The sequence below is a fragment of the Psittacula echo genome (genome assembly GCF_963264785.1).
Source record: "Psittacula echo genome assembly, chromosome: 5".
NCBI lineage: Eukaryota > Metazoa > Chordata > Aves > Psittaciformes > Psittacidae > Psittacula > Psittacula echo.
In genome coordinates this window covers 48636186-48658713 of record NC_137739.1, presented here as the reverse complement: position 1 = coordinate 48658713, position 22528 = coordinate 48636186, and the positions used below count along the sequence as shown (strand labels likewise).

The 22528-nt window shown below is 39.1% G+C and overlaps 1 protein-coding gene across 1 annotated transcript in view; it reads right to left on the bottom strand.

Moving 5' to 3' along the window:
* Positions 1-22528, bottom strand: part of NUBPL (NUBP iron-sulfur cluster assembly factor, mitochondrial) — a gene marked incomplete at its 5' end in the record, with an annotated part of 88767 nt that overhangs the window by 48429 nt on the left and 17810 nt on the right. Inside the window, 3 exon segments of the mRNA XM_080618594.1 lie at positions 6134-6224; positions 6318-6357; positions 21301-21391. Coding sequence (XP_080474720.1) covers positions 6134-6224; positions 6318-6357; positions 21301-21391 — 222 coding nt within the window.

The window sequence follows — 22528 nt, the reverse complement described above, 5'->3', positions numbered from 1 at the left end:
AGGAAGAGAATACAATCGCTCACCAACCGGTACCTCACCCCCACCCCGCAGCATTCTAGCCCTTCCGGGAACTCTCCGTTCTACATCCTGGGCATGACGTGCTGTGGTATGGAATACCTCTTTGGCTAGTTTGGGTCAGGTGTCCTGTCCCTGCTTCCTCCCACCTTCTCCTCCTCCCTGGCAGAGCATGAGACTCACAAAGTCCTTGGTCAGTCTAAACATCGGTGTTATCAGCTCTGTTCACAGGCTGAAAGTCAAAAACACAGTGCTGCAACAGCTACTAAGAAGGAGGAAAAATGACTGCTACTGCTGAACACAGGACACCATACTATACCAGAGATGCTGCCAATGCACAAAATGTTCTTGATGCTCTAGAGAAGCATGATAAGGAAGAAATACAAGAGTCTTTCCATGTATGATCTGACTAGCCTACAAAAACATAGGTTGAAATGTCATATTCGGGGTAAGAAATCCTGTTAAGGACTTTAATCAACCAGAGATCCCTACCTTGAAAAGAGTGGATTTTTGGGCTAGTTCCAAGAAGACTGCACTTAACAGAACTGCTGACACCTAGAATCCATGCATAGGTAATGCTTGCCTCTAATAATGATACAACTTTATCTATTGATGTGACAAAGACACATGGAGAATACTACTACATGCTGAAATATGCACTTGTATTTTACCTGGGTTTTTTTAATAGAAAAGCAGACTTGTCCACTGCATACTGATTTTTTTTCCTTCTCTGCTGGTATTTCAACTTGATAACACACACAGAAGACAGAATTCAAGATCAGAGAAACCAACACTTACTATCCTTTGTATTAAAAGTTTTACTGATTACTGCCTAAACAAGAAACTCCCTCCATCTGTATTATAAAGTGCCTCATCCCCTACCTCAACCTTGTGGCAGAACAATTGCCATAGTATACTCCAGGATGCAAAGCAGCCAGTCACACTGTTCCTGGATCAGTTCAGGTTTGGGGCTGCACCCTTCTAATTGCTCCTTTGCCACTGAACTGTCAAGATGTCCTCAGACAGAAATGAGAATGGTGCTAGAAAACTTACCATACAGGCTGTACAGAACAGTAGCAATGGCCATTTAAAATCCTCGTTGCAAAAGCAGTTTAAACCAGCAAATTATTTTGCTTGCCTTTTTTTTTTTTTAAATAATCTTCATATTTCTAAGGTTCTTCACTGCCTACTTGATACTTCTTTCAACAGAGCTTTTCAGATAAATTGCTGTTCAAGTACAGGTTTTAGGTAACTCTCAAAAAAGTCATATCATTACTATACTTAGTCTAAAGGCTTGTCAGAAGTCACTCCCACATCACATACACCAAGATGATGCCTTTTGAGGTAGCTTGTTTACCCAGAAACGAGTACCATAGCAGTGAGTCAAGATACACACAGTGTAAAGGAACAAGTGCTAAATGGGACTATACAAGAGTAGGCAGCTTCTGAAGTGTTTGCCAAGTTAAAACTGAATAGAAAAAGCCTAGTGCAACAGATGACACTAGAGAACTATCAAAACTTCCTTACCTGGACTTTAACAATATCTTCAAAGAAAAGAAGTACCTTTTAAAACACTCAAGTAAACAAAAATATATTCTCTACTATCTCATCTACATGCAAGCAAGATTCAAAGGAGGTGTTAGCAGAGGTGAAAAAATTTTTACATTAAGATAAATGTGGCAAATGGGAAGATTAAAACCCAGATAAGAGAAAAAGATTACCCTGATGTGTAAACAGGCCTACATAACATCTAAGTATGTGAACAAAGAAGTCACTTCACAGCCACAACAAAATTTTGGATAATTTCAAGGCTTGTAAGATAGAGATATATGTAACTGAAAGAGTTATGAATATGTTTGTATAGAATCAAATGTTCCACTACTGTTTTTAATTTACTTTCGCTACAGGTGAAAAATCATTTCCTTATATATTCTTTTTCTTTCAATAACTATCATCATCCCCTAACTTCTTTTCTATAGAGCAAAACTTTCAATAAAAGTAGGATACATTATAGAATTAATACACTATGTATTTGCATCTATATACTGATTTGATAAACATACACCAATATATATGTAAAACAGTATACTAAACTGCTAACTCTATTTTGTATTATAAGTTACATTTCCTTTTTTAAGGAAAATATCATGTTCCAGAAAACTGTCTGTCGGGGTTTGGGTAGCTGCTGTACTTGTTGCTGGGAGTGGTGTAGCTGCTGTGCTTGGAGCTGGAGTAGCTGCGCTGTTGCTTTGCCCTCAGATCAAGGGACATTTTTTTCCTTTTGAAGGTGCTGGATAGTGTTGAACAGGGTTCTGTAAGCATAGGCCAAGTCCCAGCATGTTGCCATGATTTGTCCCTCTCTGGTATGGCCAGGGTGACAACACACCTCAGTGTAATGGAATGTCTCCCTCACGGGTTGACCACCCGAGAAGGAGAAAATAGATGTGTAATTGCTAAACACTTCTATTATATACCTCCCAAAGTATAAAGGTGGTGACCACACTGGGAACATAAGCCAGATCAGTTTCGTGATCAATGATTCTATTGTATTACAAGTCATTACCATAAAGTACAATGAGACAAGAACCTTAGCCCAAGCCCCACACTTGAAAAACACTAACACAGCAAATACTGGCGGAAAGTAAGGTACAACATGCTGAAACTGTGAGATCAAGAGGAACAACTTTGACAGCCAATAAATCAGCATTGTGACAAGTGACTATTAAACTGAAACAATGAATGCTTATCACAAATACCATTAGACACACTCTAGTCAGATCAGTCATTATCTCAACCCTTCGTGCCATGTTGGGTGCCAAAAAGAACTGTCATGGTTTAAGTCCAATCAGTAACTCAGAACCATACAGCTGTTCGCTCACTCCCCCCTCACTTCTTCCCCCTGCTCCCGAAGGGATGGGGAGGAGAATCGAAAGAATGTAACTCCCATGGGTTGAGATAAGAACAGCCCAGTAACTAAGGTATAACACAAATCACTACTGCTGCCACCAATAATAATAATGATAAGAGAAATAACAAGGGAAGAGAATACAACCACTCACCATCCGCCGACCAATACCCAGCCCAAGCCGAGAAGTGACCTCACCCTTCCGGGTAACTGCCCCCAGTTTATGTAGTGGGCATAACATGCTGTGGTATGGAATACCTCTTTGGCTAGTTTGGGTCAGGTGTCCTGTCTCTGCTTCCTCCCGGCTTCCCCTCCTCCCTGGCAGAGCATGAGACTCACAAAGTCCTTGGTCAGAATAAACATTACTGAGCAGCAACTAAAAACATCAGTATTATCAGCGCTGTTCCCAGGCCGAAAGTCAAAAACACAGCACTGCACCAGCTACTAAAAAGGAGTAAAATGACTGCTACTGCTGAACTCAGGACACTGTCCTTGCTCACAAGACATGGATTACAAGAGAAACACTAAGCAATATTTTGGTGTTCAATGTTATTTATTGCCTGCTACCTACCAGTCTGACACAATGCAATACACAAGGGCAAAGGTAGCTTCTCAGACTAGAGAGAAGCGGCAAAAGGAGAGCCTGGAATTAAAAGGTGGTGTTTTATCTAAAAAAGTAATGTAACCTGGCCATATGCAAGTAGAAGTGAAAAGAGCCAAGTACGAGGCTGGACTCTGGACTGAGCTGAAAAGACATTCATCTGCCAAAGAAGTAAAACCAGAGAAGGACAAACAGACACCTATTACAAATAGGGATGTTACATGCAGTACGTATTTAAGAAAGCACATAATGTATATATTTAACAAAAGTATTTTCCAAAGTAAGAATTCCAGAAATTTAAATAAGTTGCAAGTGAAAGAGAAGCAAGCACTCATATAGGCACAGACTGATTAGGAATTAACAATGAGCTAACAAGTCCTCATTAATGAATTTGGAAACTAGGCCCTTCAATGCTTTATTGGAGTATCTGAAGCATGATAAAACTCTGGAAAACAGATTTGTTCATACAGAAAAAAAACAAATAAGCATACAAACAAGCATCACAGACTGAATGCATAGTCTTGATGCAATTAAAACAAACTAAAAACCCTCTACCATCTAACACCATTGGAAATACCAGTAGTGTTTTTCATGCAGAAGTCTGGGAACCTCTGTGTTTTCTATCTGTCTGACCTGATTATTTTAAGAACTTAGTATTTTCTCAGCTTGTCTGAAGGCACACAAACTCCATACACTTATACTATATATCTAGATTAGGGAGCTAACTTAGATGGTTTAGAGGTAGCTATAGAGGTAGTGCAGCTATTTCTCAAGAACAGGCATTTAGGAAGTTAAATACGAACAGAAGTATTTTACTCTTGCAAGCAACCTTATGCTCTCAAACAAAAGGTAATAATAGCCAAGACCAACCAGAGCAGAGAAAGAGAAAACAAGGAAATATTTCAAAGCCCCCAACAGATGACAAAAAATTTCTAACATAAAATGGAATTACAGTATCTTTAAAAACATCATTGCATGCTGCCGTCCTCTCTTGTTTAGGTGTCCAAGGCTATTAGACTATTGGTTCCACAGTTAAGCTCTTCTTGAGACTGATGAATAACTATGTCAGAAGGGAGATTAGCATGTGGTAGTCTGGAAACCACCTGTACATTACATAGAACCTGCTGGTTCTCCCTTGATCTGTGAGCTTCTTTCTTCAAAGGAGGAGATGGAATAAACCTTTTCCAGCAGAGATTTAAAACTACCCTGGTTATCATTCAGAAGCAAAATACTTGTGGGAAGAAAAGAATTTAGCTGTAAAGCCTTCCTCTTTCAGAATTCATGTTCCACTGCCAGGGAAATAACTGATGCCCCAAGCATTAATGGACTCTGTCTCATTCCTACAGCATGATCAGCCAGCATGTAACTTGCTTCACCGGTTGCTAGGGAGCAATGAGCTCATTACATGGCATCATCCGGACCCTCCACAAGGATGCTGGCACATGCTTCCCATCTGGGGATACTACTGACTGAAGCAACAGCAGTGGAGGTCCCTGCCAGTCTTCAGTCTCCCAGGATGGAGTATGCCAATACAGCAGGTGCTAACTTTAGCTCTACCTTCGAGGTTATAGGCTCAAGTCTCTGTGAGCCTGGCCAAGGCAATGCAACACACAAAGAGATTAGAACACCCTTCCACAGCTATTGGCATGGATACCCCTTATTTTTAAAATAAAGACAAATAAGGACAAATCTAGAAAAATACATTATTCCTGCAATTTTGGAAACACATGTCTTTTCTGACTAGGGCAATGAGCACACTATTCTAAAATCTGTGTTAGAGGAGAATTCAGTAAAAATGGAAAAAGGCTAGGGAGTTAAAAAAAAAAGTATCTTCTTTTTTGCTGTCATTAAGGGCGTACAAGATTTGGAGGCATTTACAGAAGACATACAGAAAGCCAGTGATCTCCAAGCTGTATACATTAAATCCCTGGAATAGATGTTAAGCTGTGACCAATCTGGGTCACTTCAAAGTCTAAACATGCAACCCTAATGCATTTTTTCAGTTGTTTGTCTCATTAGCACTTCACAGATCTATTCACAATAAAAAAGGGGGGTGAAAGGGGGGAAGAATCTGTCAAGAAATAAAAAAGCCACCCCGCTTCCATATGCCAGGAAATTTATTAACTAACAATCTATTTCCATTACACAGAGATGGTATCTAATGATTTTCATCATGTACCTGTCATATGCCAAACACCATCCAAGAATTCTTAGCACTGGTGAATTAACAAGCACATAAGCAAATACAGCTGTAGTCATGCATAGATACCTATACATTCAAATCCTCAGGCAACCTCAAAATGCCTTCTTTTTTCTTTATTAACAATTGTATAAAGAAACATAAAAAGGAATGAGAAGGAAGGCAAATTAGGATGCTTCACTCATAAAATGCATGGAACAACAGTTCTGTTTGAAGGAAAAATGCAAATGCAAAAAATTTCAACTTTTCCTCTTACCTGAAGCTCAGATTAAATTCTTCAGAATTTAAGATGACCAAGATACAAACATGCTCACTGCTTATATATTAAATAATGCGATTGACACCGATGTATCAGTTAAATGCATCTTAAAATAAACAATTTGAAACATCAGTATGTACCCTAAGTCCTTACCTGTCTCAACAATTTTTCAACAGCTGACATTACCATGAGCCCCCTCCACACAACGGGGGAAGTCTCTTCTATCAAGAAGCCCATAGACATGCTGAAACAGCAAAGCAAAAACTTAAGCTTTCCAGCACAATACCACCAAGTACATCTGTAAAGAAGCTTAATTTAAATTAAAACATATGCTCACCATGCGATTCCATAGTTCTTAAGGGGCCTCATTAGATTTTCTAAAACAGAAGCAAACAAGGTTTTTTGGGCGTGGGAGTTGCTTTTGGGTTTTGTTCTTTTTTTTTCTTCTTTTTTTTTTTTTTAAAGAAATAAGCTTACACTTTTTTTTGTTGTTGTTGTTGTTTTGTTTTAAGGCCAGTTTTCCCTCTTGGTTAAAAGCATTCATCTATTTTTCCCCCTCATCCCTTCAATATATGCATACATTTATCTATTCTATCCAAGAACATGGCCCCACTTTTTCTCTGTTTTTACTGACACAATTCATCTTTTGCCAGAATAACAGTGCATTTGCCCATAATCTAATATCACTTTGTGCTGTCACTCTCGAAACCAACCTCATTTATTTGTATGAAATCCCCATGCTGTGAGGCACAAATCCCCTATTAGGCAGCCTTCTACTTCTGCAACACTTCACAAAATGCTGAGTCATTTATATCAGAACAATATCAAAGTCCTGTAACATGATGGGATTTTAACTCCTTTTTAAGATGTTATTCACTAATGTCATGAATCAGAGGATTTTCCCATTAACACACCAGTGTTTTAGGGAATTATTCTCCTGGTATTCAGTCTGCTTGGAACCCCAGAGTAGAGGTCCCAAATAAAGCCACCCATAAAATACATGCTGTCAACAGCTCTGGGTAAGAAGTCCCGGATGTCTTCAGACTGGCACAAGTCTGCAAGACTTCCAAATTTTCTGTAGGAACAAAAGATGCATATTTGAACATTACAGAGGTAATGCCCTTGTCGTGCTCCATATTCCAATGCCTTCCAGTGTCAAGAAAACAAACGGGAGAGAAATACGGTCATTGTTCTGCTGGCAAAGGGGCAGGCAAGCAGAAAGTAAACAAACATGAGTGCATTCAAAACAAAACCTCTCAAAAGCCAAGAACTCAGGATGGAGTCTCTGCCATCCAAATCCATATCTTACCTCAAAATGGCACACGGGCACACACACAAAAGAACAAGAGGAATTTTACTTGGTCTAGTTGGTTTATTTTAAGAGCATGCACAGACAAGAACCAGCATAAAAATGAAAGACTACTTTAACCAATAAAAAACATATTTAATACATATTTTGACAGAAGCTTTTGATGGACCCAAAGTAAAATATATATGGATAGTAAAATAAAAACAATGTGAATATAATACAGGCCATTCAAATCTGAACTACAAATTCAAGCAAAATAACCAAAGAGCACGCAAATTAAAGAGCTAAACTCTACAGATGAAAGCTTTCAAGCAATCAAGTAAGCGGACATTCAAGCCCTGCAATTTTGTAGAAATATGGATGAAAATAAATGGAACGTTTTGGTTTACAAATCAAAAAGAGTAAAATAGGAAGCTAAACAAATCACTTGTATGACTACTGCACTCAGGAATGAATATGGAACTGCCACTGAAAAAGAGATGGGCTTGGACTGTTGTACTGCACCAGTGTTAACACAACTTTTCTCTACTTGTTCAGCTCTCCAGTCTTTAGTCACGGCTTATTCTGGTGTCATTATACTGTCTAACCTCATTTCTAGGAATCAGTGCCTCACTTCTCCCCCCTGCAGTAAGATACCTTTGTTATGAAGAGTCTAATGACATCTGAACTTCAGCCTAGAGCCATCTCTAGCACTGCTTTGCTGTCCTTGCAAACAGTGTATGTACCGCCACAAGTTACAATACTAAGATTTGAGAAAAATGACTACACATTTACCTATGAGAAGGTTTTGAAAACAGGGATAAAAAAGGTCCTGCAACAATATATGTTGTTAAAGCTGGATGGCTGCACGCAAAGAGTTGTAGTCAATGGCTCCATGTCCAGCTGGAGACTAGTAACGAGTGGTGTCCCTCAGGGATTGGTGTTGGGACCGGTCTTGTTCAACATCTTTGTCAGTGACATGGACAGTGGGATTGAGTGCGCCCTCAGCAAGTTTGCCGATGACACCAAGCTGTGTGGTTCGGTTGATAACGCTGGAGGGAAGGGATGCCATCCAGAGGGACCTCGACACGCTTGTGAGGTGGGCTGATGCCAACCTGATGAAGCTTAACCATGCCAAGTGCAAGGTCCTACACCTGGGTTGGAGCAATCCCAGGCACGGCTACAGGTTGGGCAGAGAAGAGATTCAGAGCAGCCCTGCAGAGAAGGACTTGGGGGTGTCAATCAGTGAGAAAATGAACATGAGCTGGCTTCAGTGTGTGCTCGCAGCCCAGAAAGCCAACCGTATCCTGGGCTGCACCAAAAGGAGCATGACCAGCAGGTCAAAGTAGGTGATCCTGCCCCTCTACTCTGCTCTCGTGAGACCTCACTTGGAGTATTGTGTGCAGTTCTGGTGTCCTCAACATAAAAAGGACATGGAACTGTCGGAACAAGTCCAGAGGAGGGCCACAAGGATGATCAGGGGACTGGAGCACCTCCCGTATGAAGAGAGGCTGAGAAAGTTGGGACTGTTCAGCGTGGAGAAGAGAAGGTTGCATGGAGACCTCATAGCAGCCTCCCAGTATCTGTGAGGGGGGCTATACGGATGCTGGGGAGGGACTATTCGTAAGGGACTGTAGTGACAGGACAAGGGGTAACGGGTACAAACTTAAACAGGGGAAGTTTAGATTGGATATAAGGAAGAAATTCTTTACTGAGAGGGTAGTGAGGCACTGGAATGGGTTGCCCAGGGAGGTTGTGAATGCTCCATCCCTGGCGGTGTTCAAGGCCAGGTTGGATGAGGCCTTGGGTGGCATGGTGTCCCTGCCCCCGGCATGGGGGTTGGAAGTAGATGATCTTAAGGTCCTTTCCAACCCTAACTATTCTATGATTCTATGTAACTGCAGGTTTAAGGACTGCTTCATTCTTGCAGTCAAATAGGAAAGATTTTAAGAAATAACAAAAGAAAATAAATTGGGGGGGGGGGGGGGGGCAATCCTTGAACATTCAGCACATGAGGACCAGGAACCGGAGGGTGAGAAGTATGGAAAAGATGTATTCATTCTGAGAAAGTTCACCCAAATGCTAACTTCTCAGTTCAATCCAAGTGCTCTACAGTACATTAGTCAAATATCTAGAGACTAGCATCTGAACAGCCACTGCCTGCATGGACAGTTTCCTCTGTAGAGAGCTTAGGTAGACATACTAATCTCACAGAACAGACACACCTTCAGAGGTCACCCTCACCTTCACCTCAATGAGTAAAATAAAAAAGTTGCTGTGAGTACGCAAATACTGACATACAGAATAACCAAGGGGGCCCCTGTTGTCGAAACGTGCACTGTTAATTTCTCAGCGGCAGTTTAATTTCATGAAAACTGGATCTTATTGTCTTTGGTTAACAACAAGGGCTATAAACTGCTCTGAGCAGCAAGATTTAATCAAATTTACACAATGGACAAGAACAATTCGCAACCTGCTGTATATTATGGCTATAATATTCCGCACAGTTTCAAAGTAATACGAAACACTGCAGAACACCCCACCGTCTGCCTACTGCTAAAAAGCATTCTTAAGACTATCTCAAATCTAAAGTGCTTCAGTGAGCTCTGGTAATCACCTTTGTCTCATCAAAAGCAACAGGCATTCCTCCTCCTTTGCTCTGGGTCTTGTGAAGATTATCTAAAACATAACATATAAAGAAGATTTAGCTTAATGAGATCTCAGTAACATCTCTAATTCCCATTGCTTCCAGAGTAAATACTTCCTTCTCTGCTATCAGATGCCTGCCATAAACCTCCAAAAATACAAAATACAACAAAACACGTATCTTAAAATCACAACACATGGCAGTACTATGCCACCTACGCCAAGAGATCAAAATTCTTGTTTACAACCTTTCAGTAAGCTTGGTGGCCCTAAATAAAAGGGTGCCATGATTCCTCTAAACATACAAAATCAGATCAATAAGATCGATACAGAACCAATGAAATATCAATAACATGCCTTTTCTGGTAGAATACAAGTAGGGCACTAGAGAAGTCAGGCATGTGCAAATTCATGACAGCATTACAGCAGACTGTCAATTAAAAGAGTACTAGGACTGGTCTGAAGGCTGGACTGTTACTCACATGAGGAAGAATGATGTTGAAGTCATTAGGATGGATACGCATTTTGATTTTCTTTTTGGTGGTTTGCTTTTTTGCGGTGGGTTTTTTTTTTGCAGGGGGGGCGTTGGTTTCTTTTTTTTTTTTTGTACATGGGGTTTAACTTCTTTTTACTAGAAAAAAATAAAGCTTTACAGACTAAGCTGACAAGGTAACTGAGTTACTCCATTCTTCTTCTCTTGAAACCCCAACACAGACATTCAGCAGTGGTCATATGTTAGTGCAGCACAGAAAATAGGTACAGAGCTGTATTTATATGGTTTTGGCTTTGATAAGAGTTCAATTTCTTCACAGTAGCTTGCATGGTGCTGTGCTTTGGGTTTATGATGATAACATATCATCACTGAGATATTTTAGTTATTGCTGAGCAGTACTTACACAGAGTCTGTTCCTCACACCACCCCACCAGGAGTAGGCTGAGGGTGCAAAAGGAATTGGGAGGGGACACAGCCAGAACATCTGACCCCAGCTGACCAAAGGGGTATCCCATACCACATGGTGTCATGCTCAGCATATAAAGCTGAGGGAACAAGAAGTAACTGGGGGATGTTCAGAGTGATGATGTTTGCCTTCCCAAGTAACAGTTACATGTGATGGAGCCCTGCTTTCCTGGAGATAGCTGATACCTGCCTGCCTATAGTAAGAAGGAAATTAATTCCTTGTTTTGTTTTCCTTTGCTTGTATGCAGCTTTTGCTTTACCTATTAAACTCATTATCTCAACCCGCAAATTTTTACACTTTTATCTTTCCAATCGTCTCCCCATCCTGCTATGGGGGAGTGAGCAAGTGGCTGCATAGTGCTCAGCTGCGCACCAGGGTTTAAACCACAAGGAGACATTTCAATTCTTGGCTTAGTTTTCAGAGAAGGCTTACTGACTGATACAGCAAGCAAAATCTTACATATAGTCTTAACTCATCAGGTAAGTAAAAGATCATTACTGCAGAAAATCGCGATGTTGATACTACACTTTCCTAGCAGGCATCATGCTATTTAATAAAAGCAAAAGATAACTATTAAATACGACCAGAGTGGATCATGCAACATCCTAGCAAATCTATTTTGAGCTCACTGACTGAGTGAGCACTAATGCAGAGGGGTTGCTCAGAGTTTTCAAGTGTCTGAAAAAAGGGGTAGGTTGGGGATTTTTACCATGTCAAAGGCAAAAAATATATGCAAACAGGAGATAAGAACACTAGAAGCTCAGGTTTCTCTTCCCTGTTAAACATTTCCTATTGCACTCAGCTATTTTTGGAACTTAGCACTATAACAATATCAGAGACTTCTTAGAATGGTAACTGATTATCTTACTATTTGTCTTCAATAAATCTCAATAGTCACCTGTCTATCCTAACTGGATTTTGGTTATTGAGCAAGAAAGTGGTGCTTTTAAGTTTTTCTATGATCAGACATCAATAGCTAAATCTATAAAAAAGTAGAACAATTGTGTGATTTTCCAGTTAAAAGTATCCTACTGACCTTTGCGTGCAGATTTCCAAATGTTTCCAACCACACTACCAATGCAGAAGTGTTTGCCAGTGCAGACACCACTGTAAGCTCCGGGCTATGGTCTGAATGAGCCTGTTTCCTGATCCTTAAGTTTCATGCAAGTCCTGATTCTGTAACATTCATGCACTCAAAATGAATATTTTTCTCTAAAAACATGCTTTTGAGATGCAGAATTATTATCTCATGTAACAGATGAGGCAATCAAGACCTGGGCTGTGAAACTTGCTCTAGGCTATTCAAGAATACTGTGGATTTAGAGACCTGTTCTCCCAAGGTCTGATGCTCTGAGCCACAGCTCCACTTAGAGCATCTTCAATGTTGGAAAGCATATAATGCACACCTGATAAACGTCTAGATCTAGACATTTAGGTGGATGTATTTTCCCTTGAAACTCCCAAATATACCTGAAAGAATTAAAATTTTAAGAAGCAGACTGAGGCACAAACAGTTTGCAACAGAAAAAGCTGTAGAAAGTTACACTACATGCTATTGGGAGATTTGGGTATTAGTGACATTTTAGCATCTCACATTTAAGCATTAAAGTAGCAGTTTTAAAAACGTATTTCTGAATAGCTCATAAGTTTAAGTACTCCTTCATCTTTCATGCTATGTTATTTAAATAAAATCCATACTGTAACTCCCCTGCATACATTTATCAAAATTTGTGCAAGTTGATACTTCTTCATAATTTATACAAAAGTTAAAGGTTCTGCTGCTGTTTGCACAGTTCATCATTAGCTGAGGTTTTTCATGACAAATCTGTATTTTGCACCTCCTCGCATCTCAGTGGTATCTCACTACCTGAAATGCAGATGATGTATGGCACAACAAAACACACAGCCACTAAGCATTCATAGAGAGACATAGCAGAATATTGTTTATATGTTTAACAAGATTATCTGGGGCAAACTCAATTAAAGTGCCATACATACAGACAAGCCTAAACAGATTTTCAGCATGGTCACTTGTAGAATCTCAAAAATTTTTGTATCATCTAGTTTTTAATTGTGTACAATTTCATGCTGCAGTGACTACACTGAGTTAGGACTAGCAACTTACACAGCACCTTCTGCTAATCACAGTAAGCAGTAATTCTCCTATGGCTGTCGCTGTGTAGAAGTATAAGGAACTTATGTGCTGTATATTTTGAAAGTCACCTCTTAATATCAACGTTCTGTAACGGGAGGATCTAGGTTCCAGTCAAGGACATAAAGACTTCAGACTATATAGGGTTTCCATCTATGAGGGAGGGAAGGAAAGAAGGGAAGGATGGGAGAAGGAAAGAAGTGGGGGAGGAAGAGAAGAAAGTAAGGAGGGAAGGAAGAAGGAAGGACAGGGACACAGGAAGAGTAATAAAGAGTTGAGTCCTACTTGCATAAATACAGATGTCTCCACCCACCCTAGATGCCTTAGGGAGCTGAGATTTATACAGGGCTAGCAGATTTGACACAGAGCATGGGGAGAGCCATACCTCTGGAAGGAACAGCTAAATGCCAGACACCATGCTCCACTGTGTTTAAAGCAGCACTAGTTTCTTAAGCAAAGGCAAATGAATTTCACCCACAGTGTGGTAAAGAGAAAAGAACTGCACTGGAGGGGAGGAGGACAAATAGCAACAGGACCCCAGAGTATCCCACAATAAAACACAGAGAAACCAGCCTATGTCAGAGAAAGGATGCTGTCACCATAAGGTTAGTCAGAGTCACAGATTTTAAATCTTTAACTGCTTATGCCAGGAGCCCAGAATATTCTATGGCACGTGACAAACTAATTGAGACTTCAAGCTTGATTTCACACTGTGTTATAAGTTTATTTGCAGGATTGCCCTAGAAATACTGCAATTTGTATTTTAAGCTTGAAGAGCTCCACACAAGGCAGGCTGTGATTTCCCATTACACCCTGCACTAACAGTGTTATCTAACCACAAAGACATCACAAACACTTAAACCAAAGCAAATGAGACTCAAGGAGCATTATTCAGTGCTCACAGTTCAACTTAAAGAAACAAATGCATAAAGAAACATAGCTTTTCCCAAAAGATTTGCTTCTCATATTTAGTCAGCCTACCAATCCCATTATATAAGTAGGTTTTCCACTTTTTATCCTCCTAATAGACTGCAGAGGAAAGAAAGCTCTGTAAAAGCTTTTTCATTAACAGAATTGCTTTGCAGATCCAACTTCATCAGTCCTATCTAAAAGCAAAAGAACTAATTGCTTGCTGGAATACTCTACTTCAAAAGCAAGTCTGACATAAGTAAACAGCACAGTGATTTAGTCATATCTTTGTTACATTTTGAAGCACTGCTGATTTGGTAGGTTTAGAAGACTAATACAGGACTAGTTTTAAGTATCTCTCCATTAACTCTCATCACATCTTCCTTACAACTGCTAAAATAAACCACAGAGCCAAAAAAGATTGTTTATACTGGATCAAAAGCTTTATTAGATTAATTTGGGTGTGTTCTTTTAGTTCATTACACCCATGAATAATGAAATAGAATCATAGAATAGTTAGGGTTGGAAAGGACCTTAAGATCATCTACTTCCAACCCCCATGCCGTGGGCAGGAACACCTCACACTAAAGCATGCCACCCAAGGCCTCATCCAACCTGGCCCTGAACACCGCCAGGGATGGAGCACTCACAACCTCCCTGGGCAACCCATTCCAGTGCCTCACCACTCTCACAGTAAAGAATTTCTTCCTTAGATCCAATCTAAACTTCCCCTGTTTAAGATTGAACCCATTACGCCTTGTCCTGTCACTACAATCCCTGATGAAGAGTCCATCCCCAGCATCCGTATAGCCCCCCTCACAGATACTGGGAGGCTGCTATGAGGTCTCCATGCAACCTTCTCTTCTCCACGCTGAACAGTCCCAACTTTCTCAGCCTCTCTTCATACGGGAGGTGCTCCAGTCCCCTGATCATCCTCGTGGCCCTCCTCTGGACTTCTTCCAACAGTTCCATGTCCTTTTTATGTTGAGGACACCAGAACTGCACACAATACTCCAAGTGAGGTCTCACAGGAGCAGAGCAGAGGGGCAGGATCACCTACTTTGACCTGCTGGTCACGCTTCTCTTGATGCAGCCCAGGATACGGTTGGCTTTCTGGGCTGCGAGCACACACTGAAGCCAGATCATGTTCATTTTCTCACTGATTGACACCCCCAAGTCCTTCTCTGCAGGGCTGCTCTGAATCTCTTCTCTGCCCAACCTGTAGCCGTGCCTGGGATTGCTCCAACCCAGGTGTAGGACCTTGCACTTGGCATGGTTAAACTTCGTAAGGTTGGCATCAGCCCACCTCACAAGCATGCCAAGGTCCCTCTGGATGGCATCCCTTCTCTCCAGCGAATCAACCGAACCACACAGCTTGGTGTCATTGGCAAACTTGCTGAGGGCGCACTCAATCCCACTGTCCATGTCACTGACAAAGATGTTGAACAAGACCGGTCCCAACACCAATCCCTGAGGGACACCACTCGTTACTGGTCTCCAGCTGGACATGGAGCCATTGACCACAACTCTTTTGCTTGCAGCCATCCAGCCAGTTCTTTATCCACCAAGTGGTCCACCCATCAAATGGATGTCCCTCCAATTTAGAGACAAGGATGTCATGTGGGACAGTGTCAAAGGCTTTGCACAAGTCCAGATAGATGACGTCAACTGCTCTGTCCCTGTTCATCAGTTTCGTAGCCCCATCATAGAAGGCCACCAAATTGGTCAGGCAAGATTTCCCCTTAGTGAAGCCATGCTGGCTGTCACCAGCCACCTCCTTGTTTTTCATGTGCCTTAGCATGCCTTCCAGGAGAACCTGCTCCAAGATTTTGCCAGGCACAGAGGTGAGACTGACTGGTCTGTAATTCCCCGGATCATCCATTTTCCCCTTCTTGAAAATGGGGGTTATATTTCCATTTTTCCAGTCATCGGGAACTTCACCTGACTGCCATCATTTTTCAAATATGATGGCCAGTGGCTTAGCAACTTCATTTGCCAGCTCCTTCAGGACTTGCAGATGGATTTCGTCAGGTCCCATGGACTTGTGTACATTTAGGTTTTTAAGATGGTCTCAAACCAGATCCTCTCGTACAGTGGGCCTAGGGTCTTCATTCTCACAGTCCCTGCGTCCGCCTTCCAAGACTTGGGTGGTGCAGTCAGAGCCTTTGCCAGTGAAGACTGAGGCAAAGAAGTCATTAAGAACCTCAGCCTTCTCCAAATCCCGGGTAGCCAGTTCTCCCCAATATCTTCCGGAGGGGGCCTATGCTGTCCCTAGTCTGTCTTTTATTCCCTATGTACCTATAGAATCCCTTCCTGCTATCTTTAACATCCCTAGCAAAGTTGAATTCTAACTGGGCCTTAGCTTTCCTAACCTGGTCCCTAGCTTCCCGGACAACATCCCTGTTATAAATAGAATATAACATTCAGTTCAAGGCTTTTGTCCTGACATGCAAAACCTCTGGGAAGGCTCATGGTGTCTGAAGCACTGACTGGCTCCTGTGAGAGGGGGACTACCCAGGTCAGCCACGTAATAGTGTCACAGACAACAGTAAAGCAAAACAGGCAGAAGCAGGAATCCCCGGGGCAGGCATTCCCTACATATTACCTTCAGTTCAAGATCTAACTTCAAAAAATATTCCAGCTAACAAGGGACTTAGACTGCTTTCAAAGCACACCCGGACACTGACAACACAGATGTAAACTACAGTAAACTTGTCGATTCTCCACTTAAAAAAAAAGTGTTTCTGGGTATATTAAATATTCCCTTTTGCACTTCGCATGAACTCCCCCCTGCATCCTTCTGTGATTTTATTCCAATTTCACCCCTTGCAAAGTGGAGTTCTAGGTACTTTACAAAATTATGACCACCAACTAAAGCTAAGGAAACCAATGCTAACTTTTAAACTCCGTCACTTTTAGCTATCGGTCAATATAGGGAAAGGACTGAAATACATTTTTTTTTCTATTTTTGATGTATTCCACTTTATTTCTTTATTCTGAAAAGCCACTCCATCGTACTGTAGAGAAGGAGAACAAAAGAGGGAAAATACAGCAAGAAACTTGCAGAAAAAAAACCCAAAAACATGGAAGTGAAATTGCTAGGCAAAAATACTGTGAAAATTCATAATTAGATACAGTTCTTGAATTTTACTTTTACCACAAGAGAGGGATGGAAACGTTTATTCCTCTGAAATAAGCATAAAGGTAAATGTGTTCAATATACAAACAAAAAAGAATAATTTCTATCATTCATGTATATACAATGAAATGTCTATCCATCATGTCACTGTAAGAAAAGCATTTTGCAATTTAATTCCAATTTGTATAAAAGTTGGACCAGGCAAACAGTTCGTATCTCTTAAGAGTAAACTTCATGAGGTAATGAATAATCTGGTAGCCATAATGCAAATTAAAACATTTATAATTACTGCACTCCAGGATTAACACCACAAAGAGTAATACACTTCCACTTTCAAGTACTTGAAATGTATTTTTTTCAGGTTACAGTGTTTCAGTAATTTATACTGCAATAGCATTTAGTAAAATTTGATTTGCCATTTATCCAAAAAAGACTGCTCTCAGTAAGAGACTTTAATTACTGCACTACATTTCTCATCTTACACTTTTCTGCCTTACTTTTTGGTAATTGTAAGTATGAATTCATGCATAATGAAGAATTAAATTTTAATAAATTTACTGTCCTTAGGTTTGTTTTTTTTTTAAACAGCAGCTAACAACTGCATATAAATATAACATGCCTATAAATAATTCCTTGTAGAGTTCAGTATCCTCCATCTCCTTTCCCTCCCAACATCAACAATTTTTTCCACAAGTTAATTCAACAATAGCTGAATTAATCAAGCTTGAGGTTAATTGTTACAAGCTTGAGGGCAATAATCAGGTCCAGAATAAAGTATTTAACACTTCAGTATTCTTCACATTTTGAACAACCTCATCATATATGAAAGAGCTTCCAAAATATAAACCACAACTAATTATAACTTTCTGAATCATTATTTTGTCACATGTAAGACATGGGACTACTCCAGTCTCCCTGATTAACTGGCTTAAGGCCTCACCAAAAGTAAAACATACAGTTTCAGTTCAGACTTCTTCCAAATAGAGTAAAGTATATCATTAGACTAAACACAATCGAAAAATCATTTGTTCTCAAATCCAGAGGTAATGGCAATAGCAATATGACTTTTTGAAATAATCAAATTTTGGTGTTCTTTAAACTAATCATGATAGAGTTCTGCTGGTAAAGCATGACAAAGACAATGTTCTTTCAGAATACAAGCTGTACTTCTAAAATTAAAGCAGTATGTTAGATCAAGAAACTTCTGCATGGCTACCTCAATAACTACCCTACCTGTGTTGTATTTTCTCTGTTTAAGTAGTCCACTCAAAATTTTCTATTTATAACCCACAAATGGCTGCACTACAATCCCTTGATATTTTCAGCAGACATCTTTAAGCAGTTTTCAACAGATGCTATTTTAAATTATTACTTTCTGCTACAAGATTCAGCAATCACAGTCTAAAGATTAGCAGACATGCAAATGTGTCCCAGTGAAAAAATGCACATGTCCATTTCTGACTTTGGTGTTTTATCAGGAATTTAGTTTCTATAGCCCCTGCAGTATTATCAGACTTAATGAGGCAGCCACAACTACTGCTAGCTTTCTCTCAGAAATTACTTTCCATTCCAAATTTGGAACACAGATGCCCACTACTGATCCTTCGAATATACTATTTTATTAAGAAATAAAAAAAGACACTGAGGACATCATAAAAAGGCAACAAAGGTTTGAAATATTAAGAGAGCACTCAACTGTCATAAAGTAAAAAAAGCGCGCCATAACCTTCATCATCATTTAAATTAAGCAAATAAACATTATGTTTATCTGGCAAAATGGCAATGTCTTCTCGGCAGTACAATAACTTTTACTCTCTGGCAGCTAGTTTAAATGGCAGATTAAAAAAAAATGAAAATAAATAAATTATGCAGTTCACTAAGCCAGAAAACAGCCTTTAAGTAAATTATTTGGGGTAAGAATAAAAGTAATGCTTTTGCTACTTGCATTAAAAGCATTGCTTTGTGTCTATATTGTAGCTGATATTAATATTTATCCCATAGTTAGATAATCCTCCATTAGCTAATTAAATTCAGTTGTGAACTTATTAAACAGCACTTCTCTGACCATTTATAGTATTAATTAAAATAACCATTAACTCTGACCAGTTATAGTATTTTGAATGACACCCTATTAAATGTTAACAGACTTTTCAATGTACTACAGTTTGCAAAACTAAATTAATGGAGTGTCTTACATTTATACACTCTCCCCTCACTAAGAACTCCTAATTCATTTTGAAAACTTAAATTATAGCATAACTATAATAATTCCTATCCAGAACTAATAATTGCTCCATGGATTTATTCTGTATAGCACTGGACATCCCTAATCCCTTTTCAGCTGCTACGTGTGAGAAAAGAACTAGAAGTCAAAGAGTGCAAGAGTGTTCAGAACCTGAAAGGATTACTCTACAGTTTAATTTACAAATCCAGGCCTCACAATGAACACAGCAATAGAGTTTAAACACAATTTTTGATTGCTATGCTATTGGGAAAAAAAGGTTTTAATTGACTTATGTATACGTTTTTAATGCACACCTTCAACACTGAACTGCCTGGCTTTGCTCAATCTCTGTACAAAACTATTTATTCTGAGTTTATGTTTTATTCTTGAAAATGTAGCAAGAAATCAGAAAATAACACTAAACCTCATTATATCAACATACAAGGGTCATGCATATTTTTGTATCTACACATGTATATATACACACATATATATACACATACACACACAAACACCCCCTCCCATGATGGACCACCTCCTTGCAAGCTTATCCTATCTGCCACTCATTAAAAAGAACCCTGGAAGCTCACAATTAAAGCCTTCCGGGCCCTCCAAATTCCTACTTTCACAATGAAATCATGTCAGCTACTTTGTCAGCACTGTCATTGTTGTTACCCTACAGCTTCAGCAACTCAAGAGTTAAAAGCACACAGAGAAGTGAACAGAATTCCTGAAATTCAAATTCTATCCTGTTATCATTCATACTGAATTACTACATGAGTTCCTCAGTAGACTAATGTGTTCAGATGTGAAATACACATATTCATCTTCTGTCAGTTAAAAAATAAGGAATGTTCTTAAATCGTGGTAATATTTGCTTGTACATTCCACATAGAAGTAGAGAGAATACATCTTAGTGATCAAAATATTAGTGCTTAGAAGTAAACAGCACCAATTTAAATTCAGGGAAATCCTCCGATTTCTTTTCATTACATTGAACTGTGTATTTTTAACACTTGAAACACGTTGAGACAAAAGCTTATGGTGAATTCTCACCTATATACCCAAAATATCTAGTAACTGAAATTCATGTACAAACAAAATTGAGCTGCCCTAATACCCGACTGAAGATACTCTTCAGTTCTTGCATCCCTAGCAAGTTAATTTGTATGATCATACAAAACAGACTGGGGAACTTGCTCATTTGCGGCTCATGATATGGATTTAAATTTTGGACGGATTGACAAAAAGCACAGCAGAATGTGTAAGAAGTTCAAATTTATCTAATCAATTTTTCAGACAGGCAAAAAATAAGTGGAGAATCGAATTTTTACCTATCTCCTTTGGAAAGTTAAAAATCAAGGTCACATTAAAAAAGGAGAAATATGAAGAATACCACAACATAATCCCTTTTGTGTTCATCTTGCATAATGCACTTCAAATGAAAAATTCTTTGCAAAAAAATCTGTTACAGGAAAACATGGCCTGTATGACATACACCTTCAATGGGGCCAAAGTACAAGAAAATACAATACTTCAGTTTGTATCAGGGAGTCAAACTCTACTGATGATACATGAGAGGATTCGTTTATTTATTTATTCACAACATAATTAGCCTTTGACTTCAAAACAGAAACTCAAAAAATAAAACCAAGTATTCTCCTCTCTTAGAAATTAATTTAATAAAGCCCGTATTTGTAAGCCAGGTACTTAAATCTAGAAATCTAGAAAATACTCAATTTGACAGTTTCTCCAGTAATAATCCACAAAACTCCCAGAGCTTGTGGCCCAACATAAAAAAACAAAAATACACCCACCCCCCAAAAAAAAACAACTACTGAATATTACTCCTAGTTGTACAAGTTAGCTTTGAAAGCAACCTCATTACTAAAAATAAAACAAATACAGTAAGTCTTTATGTTCTGTTTGCATTCCCTCTGTGCCACACCATGCTCATCCATGTACAAAGAAGACAGTAAGAAAAAAAAATTACTTCCACTTACTTGGTGATAATTCCGGGTTTCCTTTTAAGTTCATCATCTTTGGAATTGAAGGTCCATATATGTCTGCATCAAGCAAACCAACTTCTTTTGCCTGTGTAAAGAACAAATAAAAGTATTTGTCAAAACGTGTGTTCTTTTATGAATTACTAGTTAAGCAAAATGTAAAAACTGCCCATACAAATAAAAATATTATCGTGATTTTAGACATATCACTGTTTCTTTTCACTCTGAAATGCAACTGAAGCATGAAATATAACAATGTCTCTAGAAACTGAGCCAGACATCTTCAGAAAATCAATTCACAACACACAGAATCCTCACTTGCACATTTTCTTACTTACAAAGTAGACCACAGCCTTCATATTAAAACATCGTAAGCGATGTTCTCTATATTCTATGCAAATTTATGCAGAAATATTTTTTAAAATGTATCATATTTTATTGAAAAATAAAAACAAATTTTGCTTGTAAATATATTTGAATTAATGCAATTTGAGTTATATTAGTGACCACAAGAGGGAAAACCCATATTTTTATCTTCTGTTGAAGTGGTCTGCGTAAACATTTGCGGACATTTGCAGACATCTTAAAAATACTGAAATGTAAGTCTGTGAAGCCAATTAAGCAGGCATAACATTTTAATCAAATGCATTAGCACAAAAGAATGCTAAAAATGGGTTTATTCAACTACATATGGTACATTTCAACTACGTAGTCTAGACTTACAGGATTGATTCCTATGTGCTTTTTTATAGAGATATATATACATACTTTGTGGAAACTCAACTGTTTTTCCTACAGATGGCAAGACACTACCAATTACCGAATTACGCAAATTAAGTAGTAAAGAGCAAGCCCTTTAAAGCGCTGAACATCAAGTTTCTCTATATAAAAAGCTAACTGTATTCATCATTTTGCAAAATTGCAAGCAAGTATGTTTAAGGGCTTGTTTGAAAGGTTAAGGCAGCAATGGGAGCTTTTCCAGCAACGCAAAATCAGACTTTCACTGTTAGTGTTTCAAAATGTGAGCTTCATTTTCTGGATGATGTTTTTGTAATGTGGTATCATAAATTAAGCCATTCTGTTATCACCGTATTGATAGGAAGGATGGAGTGAAAGATAAACGCTCAGTGATAACTATCACTTTTTTGGTCAGAAGAAAGGTATAAGCAAGGTTTTTAATGCAAGTACGCAGCATCTCTACCTTTGAACAGGATTTCCGAACATG